General features: G+C 39.1%; 1 protein-coding gene across 8 annotated transcripts in view; it reads left to right on the forward strand.

Moving 5' to 3' along the window:
- TENM3 (teneurin transmembrane protein 3) overlaps nucleotides 1-27411 on the forward strand; it is a 1022495-nt gene that overhangs the window by 561720 nt on the left and 433364 nt on the right. For 7 of the 8 annotated variants that reach the window (XM_059882199.1, XM_059882198.1, XM_059882197.1 and 4 more), the window contains one exon: nucleotides 5926-6232. In XM_059882199.1, coding sequence (XP_059738182.1) covers nucleotides 6001-6232 — 232 coding nt within the window. In that variant the 5' untranslated portion in view covers nucleotides 5926-6000. Of the gene's footprint in view, nucleotides 1-5925; nucleotides 6233-27411 lie in introns of those variants that run through there. The other variant, NM_001205307.3, reaches the window with a different exon arrangement.

The raw sequence follows: 27411 nt of genomic DNA on the forward strand, positions 1-27411 counted from the left end.
TCACTTCTTCAGGTCCGTATTTTGAAAGCTTTGTTTCATGTATTTTGTCTACTTTATTGTTGTTGCTATTTTATGTTTAGGCCATGCTATTTTATGTTGTGGCATGTAGGATCTTAGTTCTCCCATCAGGGGATGAACCTAGGCCCCTTGCTTTGGGAGCATGGAGTCTTAACCACTAGACTGCAAGAGTAGCCCCTGTTGCTGTTTTAGACAGGAGGGTAAATCTAGTTCTAGTTACTCCATGTTGGCTGGAAGCAGAAGTTGACTTCTTATTTATTATCACTATCAAATATTCTCTTTCTCTCCTGTCTTGTGTCAAGAAAGCGACTTTTCTTGTTTCTAATCTTGTCAACCACTAATTATGCACTATATTTATTTCTTTATCTTCTCAGTAAGCACCACTTTTGTTACTCACGATACACTCTCCATTCCCTATATTTTTCAGTTTGGTTTCTGTTTTAATTTCTGTCTCAAACATGAGATTCACTTGTGTTCTTCTATTTGAAACTGTAAGCTCACATTTTAGTTGTACTTGAATCTAGCATTATTTTAAAAATCACCATAACATGATTTTATTTTTGTACTTAATTATTCCAATTCTTTGATTTATAAATTTGTCTCAGGAAGCAAAGTTTCCTCTGAATTGAACAATATCCATTGATTTCAACTTGTGTTCAGTAACAGTAATCTAGTTATTCAGTAAAGGAAACATTTTGAAGTTCTTGTGGTGTGCAAAGTTGTATTTACTGTTGGATTAAGATAACTGGTAATAAATCATAAATACTAGCTTATTAGGGGAAATATGAGTCATGAATAATAAAAGGCAAAATCTTCTTGGTATTGTGTACAAATAATTTAATTTGTATCATTAACTTCAAATGTGCTGGAGTAAATGAGCATTTCTCTAAAATCCGCTCATCCCTTTGGGGAGCTTCTCCAAACTATTATTAAGTGAGGAGGCAGTCTATGCAGAAGATATTCAGGGAAATATTCAGGAATTTGTAATCCTTACAGATAATAAATAACAATGGGAGCAAGAGTGAGTTTGACCAAAAGGTTGCTTAATCCTTTGGGTTTGGACATTTGTTTCTATTTCAGTTGCTGTATCAACATATAAGCTTACAGAATTTTAGATGCACAGATGATTTTGTCAGCAGCCTGAGAGATTCTAATCATTGGCAGCAAGGGTTTCAAAAATATAGGAAGTCCAGTTACAATCAGATTACTTCCTAAAGATACAATTTTACAATATTTCTTTGGAGTTAGGAACACATAATGATACAATGTGATAATGTCCTGAGTTCTGTGGCCAAGTTTCAAATAATGTTGAAATAATGTATCTAAAATGGAAGATTTGATACCTAGAGTCCCTAAATCAGGACTACCTGCCCATTGATTGAATCTTTCAAATACTTTGCAAGATACTGAGGAAAAACAAATAGCCAAGTAATGATATTTGCTTAAGGCCAGCTGTGTTTTTCAGAGCAGTGCTATGTGTAGTAACTGAGTGGTTTTTCAAGGCACTCATGAAAATTAACCAGATCAGTTTGATATTGTCATATACTTGCCAGTATATAGCCAGTTCAACCAAAAAATTTTGGTCCCCTTTCTCTCTAATAGTTTTCCTACCTTTTCAAAGCTCCCACCCACTGATGAAGCAAAGGTCCTGTTCATTAACCTCTTTATGCTGACTATGCGCACAGCGACCCTCTTCCTTGGGTAGGACTGTGCAATTGCCATCAAAGTGCTTTAACAATTTAGCGCCACTTAAGCAGCGGCATTTTTTTAACCTTCTCATCTTCAGCTTTGAGTGCTGGAGATAATGCAGAAAACTGCCTTTTGAAGTTATATTGAACTCACTGACTTCCATCAGAAGCGTATCAGTAGTTGCAAACGTTACAGTGTAAATTAAATCCTTGAAGAGTCTGAGCCATTTGCAAAACTGGAAAGCGAGATGCTAAGGATTTTTTATTGCTTGGAATCCCTAAGCTCAAAATGTCTTTGTCTTTGGTGTGTATTTGAATACTCTATCTTGATTTTCCATGGCACTCTAAAATTGCTTCGCAAATAGAGAAAAGTCAGATATTTAATGCTAGGGATATTCTATAGAACTCAAGAATACCTAAAATTATCTAGTACTAATTTATTAATGTTTAATTAGAATTGATTTATAACACGGGTAGCATCGCTACAAGGATGCATCTTTGCCACTGTTGATAAATGTTCAAATTACTACTTTGAAGAACTTACCAATTTTTGATTTATCTGATTTGGGAGACTGAAAAAAAAATTGTATCATGAACTATATAGTAAAGAAAATACTTTTACATTCAAAGATCCAAAGGGACAAAGAAAAAGATAGAATGGAAACATGTATGGTCTAACTTAAACATTGGCAATTTTTCTCTAAAAGGGCCAGACAGCAAATACTTTAGACTTTATGGGGTCATCAGATCTCTGTGTTAGTTTCCTAGGGTTCCAGTAACAAAATATCGCAAATTTGGTGTCTTAAACCAACAGAAATTCATTCTTTTGACTCTAGAGGCAAGAAGTATGGAATTGAGGTGTTAGAAGAGCCATGCTCCCTCTGAGATTCTAGGGGGAATCTGTTCCATGCATCTGTCTGGCTTCTGCTGGTTGCTGGCAGCCCTTGGCATCACTAGGCTTATTTCAATCTCTGCCTCCATCCTCACCTGGCCTCCTTTCTCGTTTGTTTGTAATTCTTTGTATCCAAACGCCCCTCTTCTCTCTGTATAAAGAAACCAGTCATTGAAGTTGGAGCCCATGCGAATTTAGCATGATCTCATTCTAACTCTATTATAACTATTAATACAAAGACTATATTTCTAGATAAGGTCACATTCACAGGTACCAGGGGCTAGGACTTGAGCATATATTTTGGGGGAAGTGCAATTTAATTCACTACAGTCTCTGTTGCAATCACTCAATTATGTCTTTTCAGCAGGAACACGGTCCAGGAGAATACATAAACAGACATATGTGCTGCGTTCCAGTAAAACTTTATTTACAAAAACAGGTCATGGGTCAGATTTGGTCAAGGGACTAGTTTTCCAATGCCTCGTCTAACTAATTGAAACAAAACTGCAGCAGAGAAAGAAACTAGTTTTCCCTGGCATTAGTCAGTTTATTTTTAAAGTATAAAAATGCATATATATTTGTATAAATAGCAGTGTGTTTTCATGCTCAGTCACTTAGTTGTGCTTACCTTTTGTGACCCCATGGATTGTAGCCCACCAGATTTCCTCTGTTCATGGAATTCTCCAGCAAGAATATTGGAGTGGGTTGTCATTTCCTACTCCAGGAGATCTTCCTAACCCCAGGATCAAACCTGCATCTCCTGCATTGGCAGGCAGATTCTTTAGCACTGCACCATGTGGGAAGTCCTATATATGGCGATACTTATTTTTAAAAAGCTGTCAATTTACGGTGACAGATGGAAGCTTTATGATGACCTCAAATCCCCAAATTCTATTACCAAAGATGCTTAAATTACAATATTTTTGGTCAGTGAAATGCTTTTTGATGATCATACAATTATAAGAGTCTACATAAACCTTTCCTCCAAAGAGAGCAAGACTGTTTTGGAAACAAGATTTTCCTTTAACTCAGGGATATTTATTCACTGCATTACAAAAAAAATGTATTTGTTTCCCTCACTATGCATGTGTTCCCTGAGGGCAGGGATGTTGTTTGATTCAGTGATACGTTCTCAGCATATTAGTCATTCAATAAATATTTATCTAAAGTAACTGTTGTTTGTTGGAATAACAAGAGTGAGTTGGTGGGTTACTGTTTTATTCCTATTGTATAAAAATACTCCTGTCACCATACCTTGAAATTATTTATTGTCTTAAATAGAAAGGAAAGCTACATTAAGGGAAATCCAATTTCTATTAAAAGCTATTGGAAGGATTGGTAAAGAGAAAAATGGAGTAATGAATCAGCAGGGGTCAGTGAAAAACATTCGTCTTTTTAAATCAGAAGGGGTCAGTGAAAAAATTCATCTTTTTAAAATAGGATTCATCAAAAAGAAGACAAAGGTAGGGATTTCAAGATACATTTCAACAACTAAGCTAAAATATTAGCAACTCCTTTTAAGTGCCCAGCTCAAATCATAGCCGAGACACATGAAACTCCATGTGGAGAAGCTGTCAGTATGGGAGGGTGGGATTTTGTTCAGTTGGAGAGATGGCAGGAGGAATATCCAAATTTTTCACGCAGAGGCTCTGGAACTCTGGGGTCATTCCAGCTTAGAGTTTTCCCCATCTCCTCATCACTGGATAGAAGGCAGAAGTGAGAAAGTGAAAAGTATTAGGAGCTGTAATTTTGCTCAGAAAGAATTGAGACTTGTTGACAGTCGGCACAGATGTCAGCTGAGCCACTGTCAGTGAATCAGAGTTAGCTATGAGACTCCATGTTGGAAGCACAAGAAAGAGCAGGGTAATGTACATCCTGGCGGCTGAGGTTGAAGAGACAGGGAGAGACTGCTTGGGAGAAGGGCTTTACAAGTGGAAGAAAGTAGCTATATATGAGTCCCAGCACTAAGGACGTGGAACCCCAGAGAAAGACCAGGGGCCGCTGGGACTCAACTGTTTCAAGTTGATTATGGAATTAGTCAAGTAAAAAGTGAGTTTAGGAAAGGAGTGGGGGTAGGGAAAGGCCTGAGAGCTGAAGACAAGGCCTTTGGGGACCTTCAGATTAAAAGGAGAGACAAAATGAGAAAGAATAAAGACAAAGGAGGACCAATTAAAATGTGGATCAGCCCTGGGCCACTCTCCCTCTCCTGGGCTCACATCTTCAGGGACAGAGGCTTTTCTGCCCACCTTAACCCCTGTCAGGAAATTCAAGAAAATGAGTAGGTAGGCAAAGAAACACTATTCATTCACCTTGCTTCTTCTGACTCATTCTTGCTACTGGCTCTTGCAAGAAACTACCCCATCAAATTAGCTACTCAAATTGCCTTAAATATCAAGATAGTGCTGCTTCAATGCATTTTCTCAAGAGGAAATGCTTTTGAAGGAGAGGAATAGGAGAGAAAGATCCACTTTTGCCACCAGTCAAGACATGTAGGTCCTTAACACATGATACCTGTGCCCTCTGAAGGAAATGTCTGTAAAATAAAATAAAATAAATGTTCGGTGCACTTAACAAAGTTTCACTTCTAAGAAGCTCCCAATTTTCTCTTGTTCTTTAAAAAAAAGATTAAAGAAATAAAAGTAGTATTTTTTTTTTAAGAAAATTTTTTCGTGAATAAAGAAAATGTGGCAGGAGAAAACTTTTCCATTATGGAAAATTTAGAAAACATTGAGGCCAGTTTTTAGCTAGCTTCTGGATCAAGATTTGACCTTGAGCTTATTTTGTGTGTGTGTGTGTATTAAGGTGATGGAGAAGGAAATGGCAACCCACTCCAGTAATCTTGCCTGGAGAATCCCATGGACAGAGGAGCCTGGTGGGCTGCTATCCATGGGGTCAGAAGAGTCAGATATGACTTAGCAACTAGATCATCATTAAGGTGAAGATTCGATGTAGTAGCTTCAACAGGGACTCATAACACTCATTACCAGAAAGTACGCCTCACTTCCTGATGAGACAGGACACCTTAAACTGATTTCACCAGTGTTCATTTCTGGGGGAAAGTGAGTTTCCACCATATGCAATAACACCCTTCCCTCCTACCATTCTCCAGGTTAAGGAGGCCATCGGGTTTTAGATGAACATAATGCTGACAGAGGATGAGATGGTTGGATGGCATCACCAACTCAATGGACATGAGTTTGTGTAAGCTCTGGGAGTTGGTGATGGACAGGGAAACCTGGTGTGCTGCAGTCCATGGGGTCGCAAAGAGTCGGATACGACTGAGTGACTGAACTGATGCTGACGTCATGCCACCTTTTATCTCCACAGGCAGACCACTGAGGATGGACCCCTGAGCCAACCCGGCCACAGCCAGGACTGATGTGCCCCCGGAAGGAATGAAGTATGGATGTGAAGGAACGGCGGCCCTACTGCTCGCTGACCAAGAACCGCCGGGAGAAGGAGCGGCGCTATACGAACTCCTCGGCAGACAACGAGGAGTGCCGGGTTCCCACGCAGAAGTCTTACAGCTCCAGCGAAACCCTGAAAGCCTTTGATCACGATTCCTCACGGCTGCTTTACGGAAACAGAGTAAAGGATTTGGTTCACAGAGAAGCGGATGAGTTCTCCAGACAAGGTAGGTAGGTCTTTGTCCAAGTGAAACGGCGGGCATGCTTAGTTCGCGCTAACTTGCTAGTGTCAGGATGCCATGATTATTTTCTTAGATTGATGTTCTAGCATCTGATTCAGACTTTGAGATGTTAGGTGATCCCAGAGTCTTCCACGTTAGAGGTGGAAAGCCACCCAGACACAAGTCCTTCCTGCACACAGTCAGAGTGTTGGAACATAAACTATCTGGGCACCTCCCAGGCTCAGGAAGATGCTCACAGACAGTGTTTTTCTAGTTAGAATTGGTGTAAGGAGAACAGAACTGTCGGTGAGGAAACCCATCTTTATTCTTTCTCTGGATCATCTCCTGATCCATCCAGCCCAGCTGCTTCTGAGTGTTTATAGGAGAACCTGCTTCAGAAGAGTTCCATTTTGTCACTCAAGGGCAATCTAGGTCATTAAGGTTAAAACATCCTAGTTTCCCATAATATAATCTGTTATGGTTTGATCATTCACATTTATTTGTGGAACATTTTTACACTCTTGTTTTCTGCCTGCGTGTTCAACCAGTGAAGCAGTGACTGCTGTAACTTGACCTCACAATCCTAACCCTTCTGATATCCACCCGTTAAAGACAGTAGCTTCTTTAAAGTTAGCATAAGTGTTAGTTGCTCAGTTGTGTCTGACTCTGTGCGACCCCATGAACTGTAGCCCACCAGGGTCCTCTGTCCATGGAATTCTCCAGGCAAGAATACTGGAGTGGGCTGCCATTTCCGAACAGGGAAATCTTCCTGACCTATGGAACAAACCCGGGTCTCCGGCATTGCAGGCAGATTCTTTACCATCTGAGCCTGGGAAGTGTACATAGAGACATTCTGTTTCTTCTAACATAGTCTTGAGATATGTGCAACATCACTACTAATAAAATCTCCTTGCTCCTGCATTGTACACTTACCCATAGCTTAGCCTCACTTAGCAAATTGCATCAAGAAATGAGGAAAAATAAACTTCAAAATAAAGAATATATTCATTCTTTTCTAGTCACCTTACAGAAAATGTGACTCAGTTTGATCCTGAGCAGGAACAAATTTCAAAAAAAGTAATAATGCAATAAATCATTCAAAAATTTGAAAAATTTTGCATGTTTTTTTCCTTCTCTGCATTGTGAAAAGAGCCATCCTAACTAGATTGAAATAGCGTTCCCTCACCTAAAACCAGTTTATGTCAAGACGACTTATCTGATTTACCAAAGGGAGATTTTTTCCCCCCACTTACTGCCTAAATTTTTTCCTTCCCCCACCTGCCTTACTAATTACATGTATCAAATTGCATGAAAGAGGACAAAATTGTTTAACAGTTTTAATCCAGTTTTTAGAGGAAATATGGAACACATATTTGAGATAGGTACTCTTGCTAAATTGAAGGTCTTGAGCTTGTTGTCCAAGGAAAAGTGAAAGTGAAGTCACTCAGTCGTGTCCGACTCTTTGCGACCCCGTGGACTGTAGCCTACCAGGCTTCTCCAGGGATTCTCCAGGCAAGAATACTGGAATGGGTTACTATTTCTCTCTCCAGGGGATCTTCCCGATCCAAGGATCGAATCCAGGTCTCCCGCATTGGAGCCAGATGCTTTAACCTCTGAGCCACCAGGGAAGCCCCTGTTGTCCAATGGGCGATCATTCTAAACCCGATTTTTTGTTTCATGTTGTCTATACAGCTACTGTAGATTATCAGGGTATATTTTTCACCAATTGCAAAAATAGGAGGTACTGTAGACATGCAGGTAATGGGAGCCTGATGAAGTCTTGCCTTTTATAACGAAAATAACTGTGTAGTGACCTATTGGGGAAAAAAATACCTTGTGGAATACTATTAGAGAAAAAAGCTGCAAATGTGGCATGATGCACCCAGGAAACACATCCCCACCCCAAGCAGCCGTTTAGTTTTGGCACAGAAAAGGATGCTTAACAGGTTAAAAATAGCGAGCTGAAATTTTCACCTCCCAGGCAGCGTTAATCCAGTGCAGACTGTTGTTGATGACATGGCGAGACCATCTGTGGAAACCCTGGAACCTTAGACTTAGGGGACCAGGCAGTCCTATTACCCGGCTCCTTGCCAGCCAAGGACTAGAGCGGGAAGGGGCCGGAGGAAAGAGACAGAGAGCCGGGCCGCTGACAGAGGCCTCCTGTCAGGAGAGACTGAGGGGAATAGTGCGAGGAGGGTGAAGAGCAGAAGGGAAAGGAAAAGCGAAAGTGCAGCGTGTGCTGGTGCTACAGCGCACTCGACATGTTCACAAATCAGATCATATTAAAATCGTAAATGGAACGCACCGCTATTTACAGCCAAGGCGTGCTGACTCCTTACCTCGCTGCCGTCTATGTGCTGGGAGGTGTGTGCACCATCACTGAAGTCTCCCAGCCCCTTGGGAGGTGGGGCCCGAGAGCAGGATCCTTTCGCAAGTTGAGACAGTCAAGCCTGGAGGCCTGAGATCCCATGGTCAGTGAGGGCCCCACGGGGACTTGAACCCGGGGCCATCTACCTCCAGTGCTCAGGCTTCTAACCTCTGTGCGTTTGCTAAAGCAGAAAGCAGGCAATTTAGTGTCATCCTTGCCCTGCAGTTTTGTGCAGTCAATTTTAGCCAGCTTTGATGGTACTGAAAGGAGGAGACTGAAGACATATGTGAAAAATAAAACTAACGTGATTTTGTGATTGGGTGGATGAAGATGGGGTCGGGGAGAGAACTATTGCAAATGCTTTTTCTTCCCTGTGGTTTGATACAGGGAATGCTTATAGCAGGAGCGGTAGGTGAGGAAGGGAACAAGTCAAATCTGCTCTCAGATTATGTTTCCCGAGCAAGAGTAATGAAACCTCCTCCCCAGCCTTCATTTTCTTTGAACCTGACAAATGTCAGTTTTTCCTCCCTGACTATTATGCTGTGGGATTAATTATTTAATTGACAAAATGTGCTTCCTGCCACAGCTCTTGACATCATACACATAATAAAAATGAAAGATTAAAAATATTAATAGTAGCCAAAGATCATTGAATCCCTTCCAAAGAATTATGCTAATTGAGCTTGTCCGTGGAGTTCTAAAACACCTTGTCAGTCCAGACCCACTTCTTTGAATGACATGAGAAAATGTGCCTTCAGCTGGAGGAAGGGATAAAGAGAGAACCCACCCCTACCCCCGGAGGCTCAGTGGTAAAGAATTCGTCTTGCCAATGCAGGAGACGCAGGTTAGATCCTTGGGTTGGGAAGACCCCCTGGAGAAGGAAATGGCAACTCACTCCATTCACATCCTGGGAAATCCATGGACAGAGGAGCCTGGCAGGCTACAGCCTTTGGGGTCACAAAGAGTCAGATATGACTTAGCAACGAGACAACAACAACCCATTAATTTGATTACATAGAAAAATCAAATCTAGAAATACAGTAATTTTAATCAACTATTAAAAAAAAAAACAGAAATACAATTTCCTTATTTTTATCAACCAATTTTATGGTCAATTCTCAAACTTGGTTTTAATCATTTTTATGGCTTTACTGGCTGGTAGGTGACTATTTTAAGTTATATGTTCTATTTAGATACTGTAAAGCTGAGGATGGCTTCCTTTTTACAGTGAAGTGTAATTTGACTGGATCTTACACAGATCTCTTTTTGTCTCCCCTTTTAAATCTCTCCTTGTGGTTTATTGGATGATGGAAAGAGTTGTCTTTTAGCAGCTGTGGAGCTCACTGTAGGTGTGTTGGAGTTTGGCTAATAGTGGGTTCTTTGGCATCTTGGACACTATTTTCTTTGATTCATTTTTGAAGGGAATTTATCCCATCAGATGTGAGACAGATTTCTTATGAAACAGCTGCATAAGATCATCCCCAGTTTTTAGAGAAGTGATAAAATATCTTCTTTTCGGCACTATGTACATTGCCTGTAATGTTCTTGACCACACGAGAAACCTCATCAATCCAACGCAGAATGTTGGCCCTGAAGGTGAATTTTGAAATGAGGTGACATCTGGAAATGGGAACGCTTTTGTTCCACAGAACTATAAGCCTGAAAAAAAGAAAAAGAAAATCACCTCTGAGATAATCTTAACCCAAAGTATTTATCTGTTAGTCAGCCATTGGGTTTAAGGTTGTGAATCTCAGGATTTTAAAATGAAAAGACTACCATTTACTTTTCTGTTATACAATGTCAGTGGGAAGGAAGGCTATCTGTTCTTACATCTGAAAAGCAGACAGCATTATGTTTGTGTTTGTACCACACCTGAAATCAAAATAGAGAATCCACTTATAGTGTAGGGAAGGGAAGGATGGAGGTAGATGGACAGGCCAATACTCTCTGACTTCCGAGAGTGGCTCACATGCTTTCCTGACCACTTGCTTCTGGTCCCGGAAACTTTCCACTCTCCTCACTGCTGCTCTGGGATTTGTCTTCTCTTCCTGCTCATCGTCAGCAGTCCCTGGCTCCCATGGACAGGACTTCTCACCTCGAAACATGGCTGGTCCAAGGCCAGTAGGTAGGTCCCACAAGCCCCGAAGCCTCCCACTGCTCTTTCTTAGAGGGTTGCATCCTGAGTCCCAGTCCTTCTTTTATATAAGATTCCAGATGCTAGCCTCCTCTATTACCACAGAACTCTCTTCTGTGAAACAAAAGGACGTTTAGAGGAGCAGTGTGAGTCCCCCTGTAAATGTGCATCCAGGATTCTGGAATAAGGGTGGCTTGATGGTGCCTCATCCTCCCATCTCCAGCCAACTCTTTACCTCCCCTGAGCTGAGCAGTGATATGGGTGCAGATGAGGTCTAGAACCTTCTTCAGGTCCTGATGGTCAGAGCTCATGCAGGTGCTTTCCTTGTGGGGCCAGATGAAAGCTCCAAAGGGGGTGCAGCAGTTTCAACAAATTGAGAGCAGAAAGACAGCCCAATGGGAAATGGCTTGAAGAGACAATTCACAGAGGAGCAAATTCAAGTGGTCAGTGAACATATGAAGAAGTCATCAGTTTTCTTATTAGTCTGAGAAAGGCAGTAGCCCGTCCTGAGTACCCCCCCTTTTCAGGTCCCAAATGATGATGATAGAGCAAATGTGAAATGTACAAGAATCACTATAAGGGAAACCTTTTAAAAAGACTAGAAATAAAACTCCTTTCCTATCAGCAAAATCCAATAGCTGGAAGAAACTAGTACGGAAATTAAGTGGTCCAAAAATCTCATCCGAAGAGAGAGGGGAGAAACGGTTACAGAATAGAGCTTTAGCGGAGGGAATAATTTGCATTCTTGCGTTCATGCAAGAATGCTGTCTTGCATTCATGTAATAATGAAAAATAAGTATTTGAGTATGAATGTCAGGAAAGGGAAGATAGTCATTAGTGAAATGAAGAAAAGCACAATAGACTTACCTAATTAGCAGGGGGGAAAAGGAATGAATAGCAGTCTGATCACTTTAGCAAAAACAGCTCCGAGGAAAAAGAGGAAATGAGTAAAATCAGGAAAAACCATAAAACAAGATGGAAAAAGGGAACTCTATATATGACATATTACATGAAATGAAAATACACTGAATTTTTACAGAAACTATCCAGTTGATATATAAGTGTTACTGGTACTTATATGAAACAGACTTGAGAGGGTAGGTAAAAAGTGGTTGAGAATGGAGAGATACATATAAAGAGATATTAGGTAAATACAAACAAATAAAGTAGGAACAGCAGTATTAATATCGGGAAAGGTGGAATTGACAATTAAGAAGACTAAACAGGATAAAGAGGACCAGTAAGTAAAAGATAAGAGACAAGAGGATGGACATTCTTAAATGCATACATTAAACAATATAGTAGCTAAATTTACAAAGCGAAAGCTTTTGGGAGAAAGAAGGTTATTAAAATATACTTACTGTGGAATATTATAGTTCACCTTCTTCAGAAACAGATCTAAAAAGACCAGCAAAAAGAAACTTATTATGTTTCTTTACTATGTACCTTAGAAAGATGTAAGATATCTGGAAAACAAAGAAACCAAAAGGAAATGGGAAGAAGTAGATGATCATGATAAATTAGAGACACACAAAAAGTTGCTTATTTAAAAAGGCAAAGAAACCAGAAAGCATCTGATGGTCCTGGTTACAGAATAACGAGATCAAAAACAAGGAGAGACACTGAAGACATTGTTATAACTAAAAGGATCTGCTCCAAACAATGCATTTTTTTTAATCTAGAGAAATTTATTTTTTCTTAATAAAATATGATCGACCCCAAGTTATTTCAAAACAGGGAGAAAACTCGTCAGAATCGATCATCTCAGAAGAGATTAGAAAAGTGATTAAGAGGGGCATCATTAAAAAGTACCAGATAGCTTCCCGTGGCTTCCCTGGTGGCTTAGTCGGTAAAGAGTCTGCCTTCAAGCCGGAGACCTGGGTTCAATCCCTGGGTCAAGAAGACCCCCTGGAGAAGGAAATGGCAACCCACTCTAGTATTCTTGCCTGGAGAATTCCATGGACAGAGGAGCCTAGTTGGCTACTGTCCAGGGGTCATGAAGAGTTGGATTCAACTGAGTGACTCACTTTTACCAGCTAGGTTCCTAGTTGAATTTTATGTAATCTTCACACTACAGGCAAGTGCAAAGTTAAGAAAGCTATTCAACACCAAAAAAAAAAGAAAGAAAAGAAAGATGGAAAGCACTTAGAATCATATTGTGATATTGACACAACCTTAATAACAAAACTTGATTAACTTAGTACAAAAAGAAGCTATCTAGACCAAAATTCCTTCTCAATATGTACATAAAAATTCTAAATCTTTGTATGTAAGAATCTAGAAATGATTAAAAGGATAATAGTCTGGGCTAGGTTAACCAAGTGGTTACTAATCCTTGGTGGTGATGCAAGGATTTTTTTCAGTGTTAGGAAACCTATTAACATAATTAAATTAATAAATCAATGTAGAAAAGCATGATCTTATCACTAGATGATGAAGTGGTTTGAGGTAAAAATTTTAAAGCTATTCCTTCTTAAAATAAAGCTCACTAAGTAAACAAGAAGGAAAAACACATAAATATGTTAATTGTATAAGATTATCAAAAAAGTTGAACAGCATTTTAAAGGGTAAGATCCTAGGACCATTTCCATTAAAGTCAGTAACACAAGAAAGGCTCATCTACCCTCACAATTACTATGCAAAATTGTTTAGACTTTTTAGCAATTGTATAAGAAAAGAAAATGAAACAATTGATATATATTTGGGGAAACATTGAAACTCGCACTTCTGTTGAATACATGATTGACTTTGTATGTGCAAAACCCATTTGAAATAAAAAACATTAAATATTTGAAGCAAATTGGTACTTGGGTAAATAGAGGATAAACATATAGACCCCACTGGTAGTGTATGTAGCACAATAGTTAAGAGCATAGACTCTGGATGTAGATGATATGGGTTTCAGACCCACATCTTTCACTCATTAATTGCATGGCAAGGTACCCGATTTTGGCCAAGTAACTTGCTTGAATGAATTACTTAATTTATCTGTACTTCAGTTTTCTTCTATGCACATTGTGCTTTAGCTTTCAAGCTTATTGAGGATGAAATGAGTTAATATATATAAACTACTTATTAATAGAACAATTGCCTGATGCATGTTATATACCACTTCTAAATATTTATTAAACAATCATTGGCTAAATTTGGAAGTCAGAAAAAATATCTTACCACAATGTTAGCAAACACTATAAAGTTCTTGGGAATAAATTTTACAAGAGCTGTATGGGACCTAATAAGAACAGACCCATAAATATTATTGTGAGACATAAAACAAGATCTGACTAAATGGAAAGAGAGTCAGTGTTTTCAGATGGGAAGACAGACATCATAAAAATATCAGTTCTACCAAAATAAATGCATAGAAGTCAAGGCTTATGTTTAATTTGAAAATGTGATCTTAAAATTTGTGTGGAAAAATAAATGTCAAAAATAGCCAAAAATATATTCAACAGTGAGAATAAAATGCCCTTACCATACATTTAAAAAAATTCTAGGAAGCCATGTAATCACATCTATAAGACATTGGCATAAATGAAAACAAGTCGATCAGTGAAGTAGACTAACATTTCAGAAATAGATCCTAGTATATAGGGAACTTTAGCATAAAACAAAAAATGGCTTTTCTATTCAGTGTAATTTGATAAATGGTGCTGGCACAACTGGCTATCCATCTGGAAGAATATAAAATTGGACCCATATCTTTCAGCATATTCAAAAATAAATTAAGATGGATTAGAGACAAATGTAAAAAATAAAGCAGTAAGAATTCTAGAAGTTCATTTGAGACACTGAGTAAAGTAGGAATTACTTGATCCATTAGTAGCAGAAAGCTCCAAAAACAATCATTTAAACACCTAACAGAATGATTTTCTAACAAAGCAAGAAGTCCAAATGTAGATTGTCCAGGGTTCAAAGATGCCGTCAAGGACCCAGATTATTTCTGCTTTTTTTTTTTTTGCTCAGTCATCCTTAGCATGTGGCCTTTGTCCCACGGATCCCCAGATGTTTGCTGCATTTTCATATTCCTGTTGAAATAGAATAAAAGCCAAGATGAGAAGCACTTCTCTCCATTGGACTATTTCTTTTTACTCCCCAAAGACATCTTCCCGCATCTCTTTTTCAGAACTTGTTATACTTGGCTACACTTAGCTGCATGAGAAGAGGGAACATTTACTATTTTTGCCTTCCAGCTTCTATAACAGAGGCAGGCAAGGAAAAAGTGGTTGTGAATCTATACAGCCCACCCCAGGGACTTTGTGTACATTCCGAGGATAGAGGAGACTGTTCTAATAGAAATTAAAAGTCCAGAAAGAAAAGCCTTATATGATTTTTTTTTAATTTTATTTTATTTTTAAACTTTACATAATTGTATTAGTTTTGCCAAATATCAAAATGAATCCGCCACAGGTATACATGTAAATCTTTCATATAAAAGATAAATAAAAGTTAAAATACCATGAACAAAATTATCATGTTGGGAAATATATTTTAATCCATGTGACAGATAAAAGGTATATACACATATATATAATAAATGAAGAGTAACTTTGCAATTGAAAACAGAAAGACAACCCAAGGGGAAATGGCTTGAATAGAAAATTCACAGAAGAGCAAATTCCAGTGGTCAGTGAACGTATGAAGAGGTCATCAGTTTTCCTATTAGTCTGAGAAGGGCAGTAGCTCATCCCGCATCCCCCTGCACAGTTCGTGTCCTAGCTCCACTCATCGAGCATTCATGAACCAGGTGCCCACCACTGATTTGCTCAGGACGTTCCTCCCAGCTTGGTAAGTAGAAAATGAACGGGAGAAGCAACTGTAGTGACAGGTGTTCCTATTTGGAATTCTGAACACATTGTTTTTTTCGAAAAGGTAGGCTTGTACACTGAAGTCACACACTAGAGTGTTCTTCCATCCAGATGACTTAATATACTTGCATGTTTTACCCGGGCTTCCTCCGTATTGTTTTCATGGAAAAGTATATACTGATTCATTATCAACTTCTGAACACAATACATTGATTCCTAAACCAAGAACGTGCTGTACAACTGAAGTTTTGGCTTAGGAAGAAAGTAAAAAAAAAAATTAGAGTTTGTATTTCAGTGGGGTTATGAAAGGAAACCTGCCAGTTTTAAATCATCAAAGATCAAAGCCAAAGATCATCCTTGTCTTGGAACCATAGGCGTGGAGAGGGAAAAGCACCTTCCTAGATAGGCAGACACTGTTGCTTATGTTCATTCTGTCCTGATGGTTGGTTTTCAATTCAGGATGAATTCCAGGCATGGTAGGAGCATGGCACAGTGTTTCTGATTTAGTGTAGGGATGAAATATAAACCAAATAAAGGAAATTTTAACCCTGTGATCCATACTTTTTTGGGGGTTTTCCCTGGTGGCCCAGATGGTTAAAGAATCTGCCTGTAATGCTGGAGACCCAGGTTCAATCCCTGGGCTGGGAAGATCCCTTGGAGAAAGAAATGGCAATCCACTCCAGTATTCTTGCCTAGAGAACCCCATGGACAGAGGAGCCTGGTGGGCTACAGGGGTCCGTGGGGTCATGAAGAGTCGAACATGACTGAGCTAGTAACAAACATATACCCATACTTTTACTAAGGTTTATTCCTCCTTCTTGGACTCTTGACAATGTTGTTCTCAGCTTTGTTTCATAGGCCACTGTGTTGCCTTCTTTCTGCCTCTGTGTAACCTTACGGATGGGAGATTTCTGAGATCCTCCAAATCCATTTTATAGATGAGGAAGACAGACATCTGGGCTTGTGAAAATGCTCACTCAGTCAACAGCTGGTGAGTTCCAGAGCCAGAAATTGTTGTCGTTCAGTCACCAAGTCGTGTCTGACTCCTTGCGAACCCACGTCACCAGGCTTCCCTATTCCTCACCATCTCCCGGAGTTTGCCCAAGTTCCTGTCCATTGAATTGGTGATGCCATCCAACCATCTCACCCTCTGTCACCCCTTCTGTCTTCAATCTTTCCCAGCATCACAGTCTTTTCTAATGAGTCAGCTCTTCACATCAGGTGGCCAAAGTATTGGAGCTTCAGCTACAGCATCAGACCTTTCAAGGAGTATTCAGGGTTGATTTCCTTTAAAATTGACTAGTTCGATCTCCTTGCTTTCCAAGGGACTCTCAAGAGTCTTCTCCAGCAACACAGTTCGAAAGCATCAGTTCTTCAGTGCTCTGCCTTCTGTATTGTTCAGCTCTCACATCCATAGATGACTACTGGAAAGACCGTAGACTTGACTACATGGACCTTTGCTGACAGAGGGATGTCTCTGCTTTTTAACACACTGTCTAGGTGTGTCACAGCTCTCCTTCCAAGAAGCAATCATCTTCTAATTTCACCTCTGCGGTCACCATCCACAGTGATTTTAGAGCTCAAGAGGAGGATATCTGTCACTGCTTCTACCTTTTCCCCTTCTATTTGCATGAAGTGAAGGGAGAGGATGCCATGATCTGTTTTTTTTAATATTGAGTTTTAAGCCAGCTTTTTCACTCTCCTCCTTTACCCTCATCAAGAGGCTCTTTAGTTCCTCTTCACTTTCTGCCATTAGTGTGGTATCATCTGCATATCTGAGGCTGTTGATACTTCTCCCAGCAATCTTATTCCAGCTTGTAACTCATCCACCCTGGCGTTTCACGTGATGTGCTCTGTGTATAAGTTAAATAAACAGGGTGACAATAAACAGCCTGTTGTACTCCTTTCTCAATCATGAACCAGTCAGTTGTTCCATACAGTGTTGTAACTGTTGCTTCTTGATGCACATACAGGTTTCTCAGGAGACTGGTAAGATGGTCTGGTATTCCCATTTCTTTTAGTGTTTTCCACAGTTTTTTATGATCCACATAGTCAGAAGCTTTGGCGTAGTCAATGAAAGAGAGATAAATGTTTTTCTGGAATTCTCTTGCTTTCTTTATAATCAATTGAATGTTGGAAATTTGATCTCTGGTTCCTCTGCCTTTTTAAAATCCAACTTGAATGTCTGGAAGTTCTCGGTTCACGTAATACTGAAGCCTAGCTTGGAGGCTTTTACTTACTAGCATGGGAGATGAGTGCAATTGTCTTGTGGTTTGAACATTCTTTAATACTGCCTTTCTTGGGAACTGGGACGAGGATTGACCTTTTCTGGTCCTGTGGTCACTGCTGAGTTTTCCAAATTTGTTAACAGATTGAATGCAGTACTTTAACAGCATCATCTTTTGGGATTTGAAATAGCTCTGCTGGAATCCTGTCACCTCACTAGCTTTACTGGCAGCAGTGCTTCCTAAGGCCCACTTGACTTCATCCTCCACAGTGTCTGGCTCTGAGTGAGAGACTTCACCATCGTGCTTATCCAGGTCACTCAGATCTTTCTGTACAGTTCTTCTGTGTGTCCTTTACCATCTCTTCTTGATCACTTCGGCACCTGCATCTATTAGGTTCTTTACCATTTCTGTGCTTTATTGTGCCCATCTTTGGAAGAAATGTTCCTTTGACGTTTCCAATTTCCTTAGAGAGATCTCTAGCCTTACCCTTTCTGTTTTGCAAGAAATAGAGTCAAAGCCTGTCATTTTTCTACTCTACTCTTTCACCTTCTAGCTTCCATGACTAAACCAAACCATCCTAAGAAAACCATAATAAAAGCCTTGAATATGCTTGAAACCTTGAAGTAAACGTAGATAGGTTAGAGAGGTCAGAAAAAGGACAAAACATAAAAGGAAAAAAATTGAATTTCATCAAAATCAAAGCTTTTACTTATGAAAAAATACCTTTCAGAAAATGAAAAGGCAAGCTGCATTTTACATATTTTTGCATATTTATGTATGTGTTCATGTGACAAGTATATGTACCATTATATATATATGTATATTTGACATATGCATACATATATGCCCATATATATATATATATTGTATATGTCAAATGACTCATATCTAGAATATATAAAGAGCTCCTATAAATCAGTAACAAGACTATCAATGCAATTTAAAAATGGACAAAATTCTTATAACAGAAACTATGCAGATGATACACAAATGTCTAATGAACACATGAAAAAGTGCTCAACGTCATTAAGCCATCAGGGAACTGAAAATTAAAAGTTCAGTGAAATACTACCACTCACCCACTAGAAACTAAAATTAAAAACATTCACAGCACTAAATATCAGTGAAGATGTGGAACAAATGAATTCTCATACATTGTTGATGGGAGTGTAAAATGTAAAATGGCAAGATTTGTTTAGAAACTGGCAATTTCTTATGTGAAGTTGAAAATAACATCTTCCCTTTTTTTCCCAGCAATTGATTTCCTAAGTATTTACATAAAACAAATGAAACTTTATTTTCATAGTGACTTTATTCATAATGGGCCCAAACTAGAATGAGCAAGTGAAATTACGTAACAAATTGTAGTATATTCATGCAATAGATGGATCTTCCTGGTATTTGAGCTGGTAAAGAATCTGCCTGCAACACAGGAGACCCCAGTTCGATTCCTGGGTTGGGACGATCTACTGGAGAAGGGATAAGCTACCCACTCCAGTATTCTTGGGCTTCCCTTGTGGCTCAGCTGGTAAAGGATCCACCTGCAATATGGGAGACCTGGGTTCCATCCCTGGGTTGGGAAGATCCCCTGGAGAAGGGAAAGGCTACCCACTCCAGTATTCTGGCCTGGAGAATTCCATGGACTGTATAATCCATGGGATTGCAGTGTTGGTCATGACTAAGCTACTTTTACATGCAATAGGACACAGCTTGGTAATAACAAAAATGAATTACTGGTACAAGCAACAGTGAGGAAGAACTCAAAAATATTCCACTAAGTGAAAGGATTCAGAGCAGATACTGCATGACTGTTTATATTAAGAGTAAGAACAAAAAAAACCTCATCTGTAGCAAAAAGAAATCAGAACAGTGGTTGCCTGTGAAGATGGGATTGACTGTATGGATACAGGAAGGAACATTTTGGGCATGAGGGAGATGTGCCATATTTGGTTTGGGTTCATGGCAGATATCTGTTAAAACTCACTGAAGTATCCATTTGAAATTTGTGTATTTCACTGCATGTAGAATTTACCTAAGCAGTGACAATTTTTAAATTGTTGTTCAGTAGCTAAGTCTTCTCCAACTCTTCGCGACCACATGGACTATAGCAGTCCAGGCCTCCCTGTCCCTCACTATCTCCTAGGGTTCCCCAAATTCATGCCATTGAATGGGTGATGCTATCCAGCCATCTCATCCTCTGCCACTCTCTTCTCCTTTTGCCTTCAATCTCAAAACCCCAAAACAAGACATTTCAAACAACTGTAGTTGAATATGGAAAGTTTGGGGTTTGCTTTCTCCTTTCTTCCTGCTTCAAGCCATTTCATTTGATCCTGGGACTGTCATATTGTCTCCACTGAACCACAACCACAGTCCTCTTAAAAACCACCTCTGCTGCCAATCTACTGTAGTGTTTTGCTGAGTAAAGACATTTTGATTATTAAGATTATAGCATTCCCAACCTATCCAGGCTTCCCTGGTAGCTCAATCGGTAAAGAACCCACCTGCCAATGCAGAAGACTCAGGTTTGATCCCTGGGTTTGGAAAATCTCCTGGAGAAGGAAATGGCAACCCACTCCAGTTTTCTTGCCTGGAGAATCCGAGGGACAGAGGAGCCTAGTGGGCTATTGTCCACAGGGTTGCAAAGAGCCAGACAGGACTGAGCGACTAACACTAATCTGTAACACACTAACCTATCCAGGACTGTGCTGAGGGAGAAAATGAAGAGTTGGTAGCACATGGTTAGAACCATGCCTTTCAAATATTTTCATCCATTTCTAAATAGAAAAAAAAAAAAAAAAAAGCCCAACTTTAGTTCTTGGATATAGATTGCATTTTTGGACAGTTTTATTGTTGGAATTCACTAAAATGATAAATAATTTAAAAGTATTTCCCTATATTGTGTGTTCCAGATAGGTCAAAAGAATTAAATTCATATTTCTTCAATGTAGGTCATGGAAGATGCACATATTATTTTAGAATATCACTGACTGATCTGATCTGAATAGCATGTAAAAGCAGTATTAATAACTCTGTTGATTGCAATACTAATTGTGTCTCTCTCTGGACTATTTTATCCTGCTCTCAAAGTGAAAGGAAATACATCCATTTTTTCTTACTCGTCTTATTTTTATTTTGTTTATTTGCATTTTTTGCATTTTGAAAATCAATTAAACAGTCAAGCATGTTGGAAATTGTGAAAGAGGAGAATTTGAGAGCCAAGAGCAAAACGCTTTTAAAGACTGAGATTTCGTTTAGTCTTGGATGCCATTATAGTGAATAATGGGAACTGATCCTAGACTTCAAAAGAAATATGACCATATGGTCTTACCATTCAGCACTTAATGCTGCTATGAATTTCCAGTTCTACCCCAACTTTTCATTTCCCCAGTGTTCCCCCTCACCTCTGTCATCTTACAAAAACGAAAGGAATCTGAAACCCTTTTTCACGTTTTCTGAAATACTGCTGAGAAAAACCTTTTCTTTCTGAGAGTAGGGTTTCATAAAGAAAGACAAAAACCTGAAACATTCATCAGATCCCCTAGGCTAATTACTGCGTCTCCAAAGTTTTTTATTCCTTTTAAATATGAACTCCTTAAAATGATTCGTTTAGAGATCAACATGATTAATCCTTCTCAGTCACTACAAATGTCAGCGGTGGGATTAAAGGATTTAGACGGCCATGTTTACTCAACCTTAAATTTCTGTACTTAAAGACATGAGTTAAATAGCTCTAGTTTATCATTGTTTCATGCGAATGTTTTCCTCTTTAGTTCCCTCCTTTAGCTCCCCTGCCTAACTGATTGTTAACTAATTTTGGCTGTTAAGTAGGTAAGTGCCTCTTTCAGGCTTGGCAACCAACCTGCTTTGTAGATTACCTGCCAGAAGGTGTGAGTAGATAGACATAGCTTATAGCCCTCCTCCGGACACAGTGGGGGTAATCCTCTCCCCCTGCCTCAGCCTTTATTGGTCTGATGTCCTGAGCCCCAGATTACTGCTAAACTTGTATCCGGTTCCTTGCCATGTTGCCAATTTTGGATCCACATTGTGAGTCAACATGGTGCCGCTTCAGTCACAATTATTAAACACCTGCTGCTTCACGCCAAACCGCACACATATTTATACCAGCACCTACTGCAATCTGATTATCAGATACTAGCAGATATGTTGTAGGCATATTATCATTCATTGTTGGGTCTTGAGTTGTTCTAAAGAAATAATTACTAAGTGAAAAATAAAAAGCAAATTCATTTTCAGAACACTTTTGAGAAAAAAAAATTAAGTTTACAGTTATCAACCTCATTCCAAATGGTTGCTAATGTCAGAATTGCACTGTTTTGCATTGGGAATCTAAATCCTTCATGGTACCTGCTAAGATGCTCTTTCTTTGTAAGTCAGCAGACACACAACCTAACTTTTCTCCTTTGAGCCACTAAACCTTCTCTTCACCATCCATATGTTTGTCTTCCCCTGGAGGCTTCACAAATCTTATCTTCAAGAAACTGTGTATTCTCTGGGGCCCTTCATGCTAATCCTGCTTTTCCCTGCTTGCAAGTATGCTAGGGGTTTTCCCTTCTCAGCGTCTCATCAAGTTCCCTGTCCAGTCTCAACCGCACACTTCCAGTGACAGAGGTGCCGTTCACAGCTGAGTTGTGGATGAACACTGACGGAGTAGCCTGCCAGGGCTTCCATTAGACCCGTGTTCTGAGTTATAAACAGGCTGTGTCATGGTCATTTCCTCTGTCCCCTAGAAATTCGAGACTATCATTACACGTTCTAGATGTTAATGTCATGAATAGGCAAATTGAGAAAGTGATGAATACCATTGAAGATATTTATGTTTTATAGTCAGTAAAATGGGGAGGGAAAGTTAAGATATTTAGTGGGATTTTAAGTTAATTTTTCAAATATATTAATAGTTTTGGGTAGGGTTTTGTACATAAAGGTTTATACCCTCATTGAAATCTCTGTTGCATGTTCAAGGATGGGTATTCTGTTCACATAGTGACAAATTTAACATAAGGAAGTTTGGCGTGTCCCATAAAATACGCATTAGAACTCAAAGGGAAAAAAAGTTCCATGCGTTTGTTTTATTCCGTGATCTTACCAGTTTACAAACAAGAGCAAGGGAACTCCAGATAAGAGAGTGACACAAGCCCACCTGTTTCAAATGAGAAATGTTTGTCCAATTTGTAGATCTGTGTTATGGCTCCACGCTGAGGATGGTCACTCCATATCTGAGAATGGATAATTCTGTCCAAACTGACAACAACCAAGGAAAATGCTTAAAGACAGTTATAGGTTATCGTATCCCTGTGTATTACATTTATATTGATTCTCCTCTCCATTTCCTATGCTCAGTTTTGGGACTTGTTACTACAGAAAAAAAAAAAAAATAGATGCTCATTCTCCTTTAAAAAAAAGCCTATCTATGATGAAGGGAAGCACTGAAGTAAAAGAAAAACATTGCTCCCATATTTCTTACAGCTTCATTTCTTTACAGTAAATGAGGAAGGATTTTTAAAACCCAGCTTCTCCAAGAAGAAGCTGATTAATTTCTAATTATTGAATAAGAGCTGTCAAACAGGAAATCAAGAAAATATGTCTTTTTTAAGAAAATACTTTCATTTTTCTTTCTTGTAGTTAATACAAATTATCAGGGGAAATAAAAATTCAAAACTATAAAATAGGAAATTACTGATTTCCTTCACAGCTCTTTCTGTATGATCCAACATCAAAGTTATAAAGCCCTTCTCACCTTCATTCATGCTCCAGACCATACGCATTTATTTAATTTGTTGATTCTCTTTCTTAGTTTCCAAAAATGGGATCATATTTATGCACACTACTTTGCAACTTGTACTTTTTTACTTAAAATATATATAATAGGCTTCCCTCCCAGAACAGAAGATATAGGTCCAAACCCGCTCTTTCTGCTAGCCATGTAGTCTTCCATGAAAGGAATATATAACTTATTTAGCCATTCCCTTTCTGGTAAATATTCCAGTTATTTTAATTTTGGCAACAACATCATGAAGAAAATTATTTGTACATATATGTTTAAGATTAGCTGATTTTATTTCTCTAGGATATAGTCTCAAAGGTAGACTTTATGAGCTAAAGAGTATTTTAATAGAAAAATACATTTGAAAATTAAAGCAGTATATTAGAAGACAAAGAAAAAAATAATAGAATAAAGTAATAATGAATTTGTGTAGCAGACCTACCGAATCCACGGCTTTCTAAGAGAACATGCTGCTTGGCTCCAATACAAATTTTTTTTTTTTTTTTTTCCATTTTATTTTTTTTATTTATTTTTTTTTCCCTCTAATTTATTTTATTTTTAAACTTTACATAATTGTATTAGTTTTGCCAAATATCAAAATGAATCCGCCACAGGTATACATGTGTTCCCCATCCCGAACCCTCCTCCCTCCTCCCTCCCCATACCATCCCTCTGGGCCGTCCCAGTGCACCAGCCCCAAGCATCCAGCATCATGCATCGAACCTGGACTGGCAACTCGTTTCCTACATGATATTTTACATGTTTCATTGCCATTCTCCCAATTCTTCCCACCCTCTCCCTCTCCCACAGAGTCCATAAGACTGTTCTATACATCAGTGTCTCTTTTGCTGTCTCGTACACCGGGTTATTGTTACCATCTTTCTAAATTCCATATATATGCGTTAGTATACTGTATTTATGTTTTTCCTTCTGGCTTACTTCACTCTGTATAATAGGCTCCAGTTTCATCCACCTCATCAGAACTGATTCAAATGTATTCTTTTTAATGGCTGAGTAATACTCCATTGTATATATGTACCACAGCTTTCTTATCCATTCATCTGCTGATGGACATCTAGGTTGCTTCCATGTCTTGGCTATTATAAACAGTGCTGCGATGAACATTGGGGTACACGTGTCTCTTTCCCTTCTGGTTTCCTCAGTGTGTATGCCCAGCAGTGGGGTTGCTGGATCATAAGGCAGTTCTATTTCCAGTTTTTTAAGGAATCTCCACACTGTTCTCCATAGTGGCTGTACTAGTTTGCATTCCCACCAACAGTGTAAAAGGGTTCCCTTTTCTCCACACCCTCTCCAGCATTTATTATTTGTAGACTTTTGGATCGCAGCCATTCTGACTGGTGTGAAATGGTACCTCATAGTGGTTTTGATTTGCATTTCTCTGATAATGAGTGATGTTGAGCATCTTTTCATGTGTTTGTTAGCCATCTGTATGTCTTTTTTGGAGAAATGTCTATTTAGTTCTTTGGCCCATTTTTTGATTGGGTCGTTTATTTTTCTGGAGTTGAGCTGTAGGAGTTGCTTGTATATTTTTGAGATTAGTTGTTTGTCGGTTGCTTCATTTGCTATTATTTTCTCCCATTCTGAAGGCTGTCTTTTCACCTTGCTAATAGTTTCCTTTGATGTGCAGAAGCTTTTAAGGTTAATTAGGTCCCATTTGTTTATTTTTGCTTTTATTTCCAATATTCTGGGAGGTGGGTCATAGAGGATCCTGCTGTGATGTATGTCGGAGAGTGTTTTGCCTATGTTCTCCTCTAGGAGTTTTATAGTTTCTGGTCTTACGTTTAGATCTTTAATCCATTTTGAGTTTATTTTTGTGTATGGTGTTAGAAAGCGGTCCAGTTTCATTCTTTTACAAGTGGTTGACCAGATTTCCCAGCACCACTTGTTAAAGAGATTGTCTTTAATCCATTGTATATTCTTGCCTCCTTTGTCGAAGATAAGGTGTCCATATGTGCGTGAATTTATCTCTGGGCTTTCTATTTTATTCCATTGATCAATATTTCTGTCTTTGTGCCAGTACCAATACAAATTTTATTACCAATGACCTACAGTCCATCTCCTCATTGCACGTTTGCTGTATGGTGTACACACTTGCAGTGTGGTGTAAAAGAAAACCAACAGATAGTAACAAGAGTTGCTGAAGTTATATAGAAACCGGAACCCTCACACACTGGTGCTGGGACAGGAACATGGTGCTGCCACTGTGGAAAGCAGTCTAGAAGTTCCTGAAAAGGTTAGACATAGAACTACATGCAAGATGACCAGCAATGCCTCTCACAGGTGTATACACAAGAGAAATGAAAACATGGTATTCCATAGTAGCATTTTCATAACAGCCAAAAAAAAATGGAAAAACTCATATCTCCATTCACTGTTGAACAGAGAGAGAAAACGTGCTGTATCCATACAATGGAATATTGTTTGACCATAAGAAGTGAGTACTGACGCATGCTATAATACGTGTGGATCTTGAAAACACTATGTCAAATGGAAACAGCCAGTTGCTGAAGTCTACGTTATTATAGGGCCCCTTTTCTTTGAAATGCCCAGAATAGGCACTTCTGTAGTAAGAGAAAATGTTTTAGTACTTGCCTGGGGTTGGAGGAAGTGGTGGGTTAAGAGGAGAAATAGGTGACCGATAATTGGTACAAAGGGTGATAAAAATATTATAAAATGGATCGTGATGATAGTTGCACACCACCACGTGCTTACTGAAAACTCTTGACTTGTACACTTTACATAGGTTCATTGTACAGTTTGTGGGTTAGTATCTCAATAAAGCAGTTTTGGAAAAAAGAACAAGCAGATGAAAGAGAAAAGGGACAACTCTAGACATTGGAGCATCTAGACATAAGCAGGGAGAGAATACACGAGTTCCCAAGTTAGGCCCCCCGCCCCCAGGTTCTGCAGTCACCGCAGATGACTGAGGCTAGCTCCTCATGTAGAGTTGTTTTCTTGTCAACGCACTCAGACCCAGCAGATGACTTAGCTATTGATGACCATCCCCGCATTGCAGCTTTGAAACATCCCTTCTTGGGCTTCCCTGGTGGCTCAGTGGTAAAGACTCTGCCTGCCAATGCAAGAAACATGGGTTTGATCCCTGGCCCAGGAAGATCCCACATGCCACGGAACAATTAAGCCCATGCATCGCACCTATTGAGCCTGTGCACTAGAGTCCAGGGGCTGCAACTGCTAACGCCTGGATGCCTAGAGTGTGTGCTCGGCAACGAGAGAAGCCAGCTGCGCACCGCAACTAGAGAGGAGCCTTCACTCGCCACAACTAGAGAAAAGCCCACTTCACGGCGAAAACCAAAGCATAGTCAAAAATAGATAAGTAAATGAATAAATTGTTTTAAAAAAGAAAAACCCCTTCTTGCTCAGATTAGGTTATAGACACCATGTAAGAAAAAGGCCATTTTGCAAGCCCCTGTTCCTTTATTACAGAGATGCCTCTGCTTGGCGCCAGCCTCATAGGACTTTGTTTTCACATAGCCCTTTCTACTTTGTCACATGCCCTCACTCATTTTTCAAAATGTGAACCTTTTTTTTAATGATGCAACTTGCCTGGACTGTTTATTCAGTTTTTCTTTTATAGATTTTTCAAATTTATGAGTGTCATAAAACAAAAATGCCTAATCTAGTCCAAGCTAACCTTGCCTTTTAATCACAAGAAATTTCATCCTCAGATACACTTTATTCTTGCTGCAATTTATTATTTTGGGACTGTTTCAAATTGTAATGGGAAACTCTGTGGTTGGCCTTGCTGATCAAGGTTATCAAAATTCAATGTGCAGGAGATAAATACTGATTTCATCAGACTCAGCCAAAAAGAATTAATATAAAG

Source organism: Bos taurus, chromosome 27 (assembly GCF_002263795.3).
Source record: "Bos taurus isolate L1 Dominette 01449 registration number 42190680 breed Hereford chromosome 27, ARS-UCD2.0, whole genome shotgun sequence".
Classification (NCBI taxonomy): Eukaryota; Metazoa; Chordata; class Mammalia; order Artiodactyla; family Bovidae; genus Bos; species Bos taurus.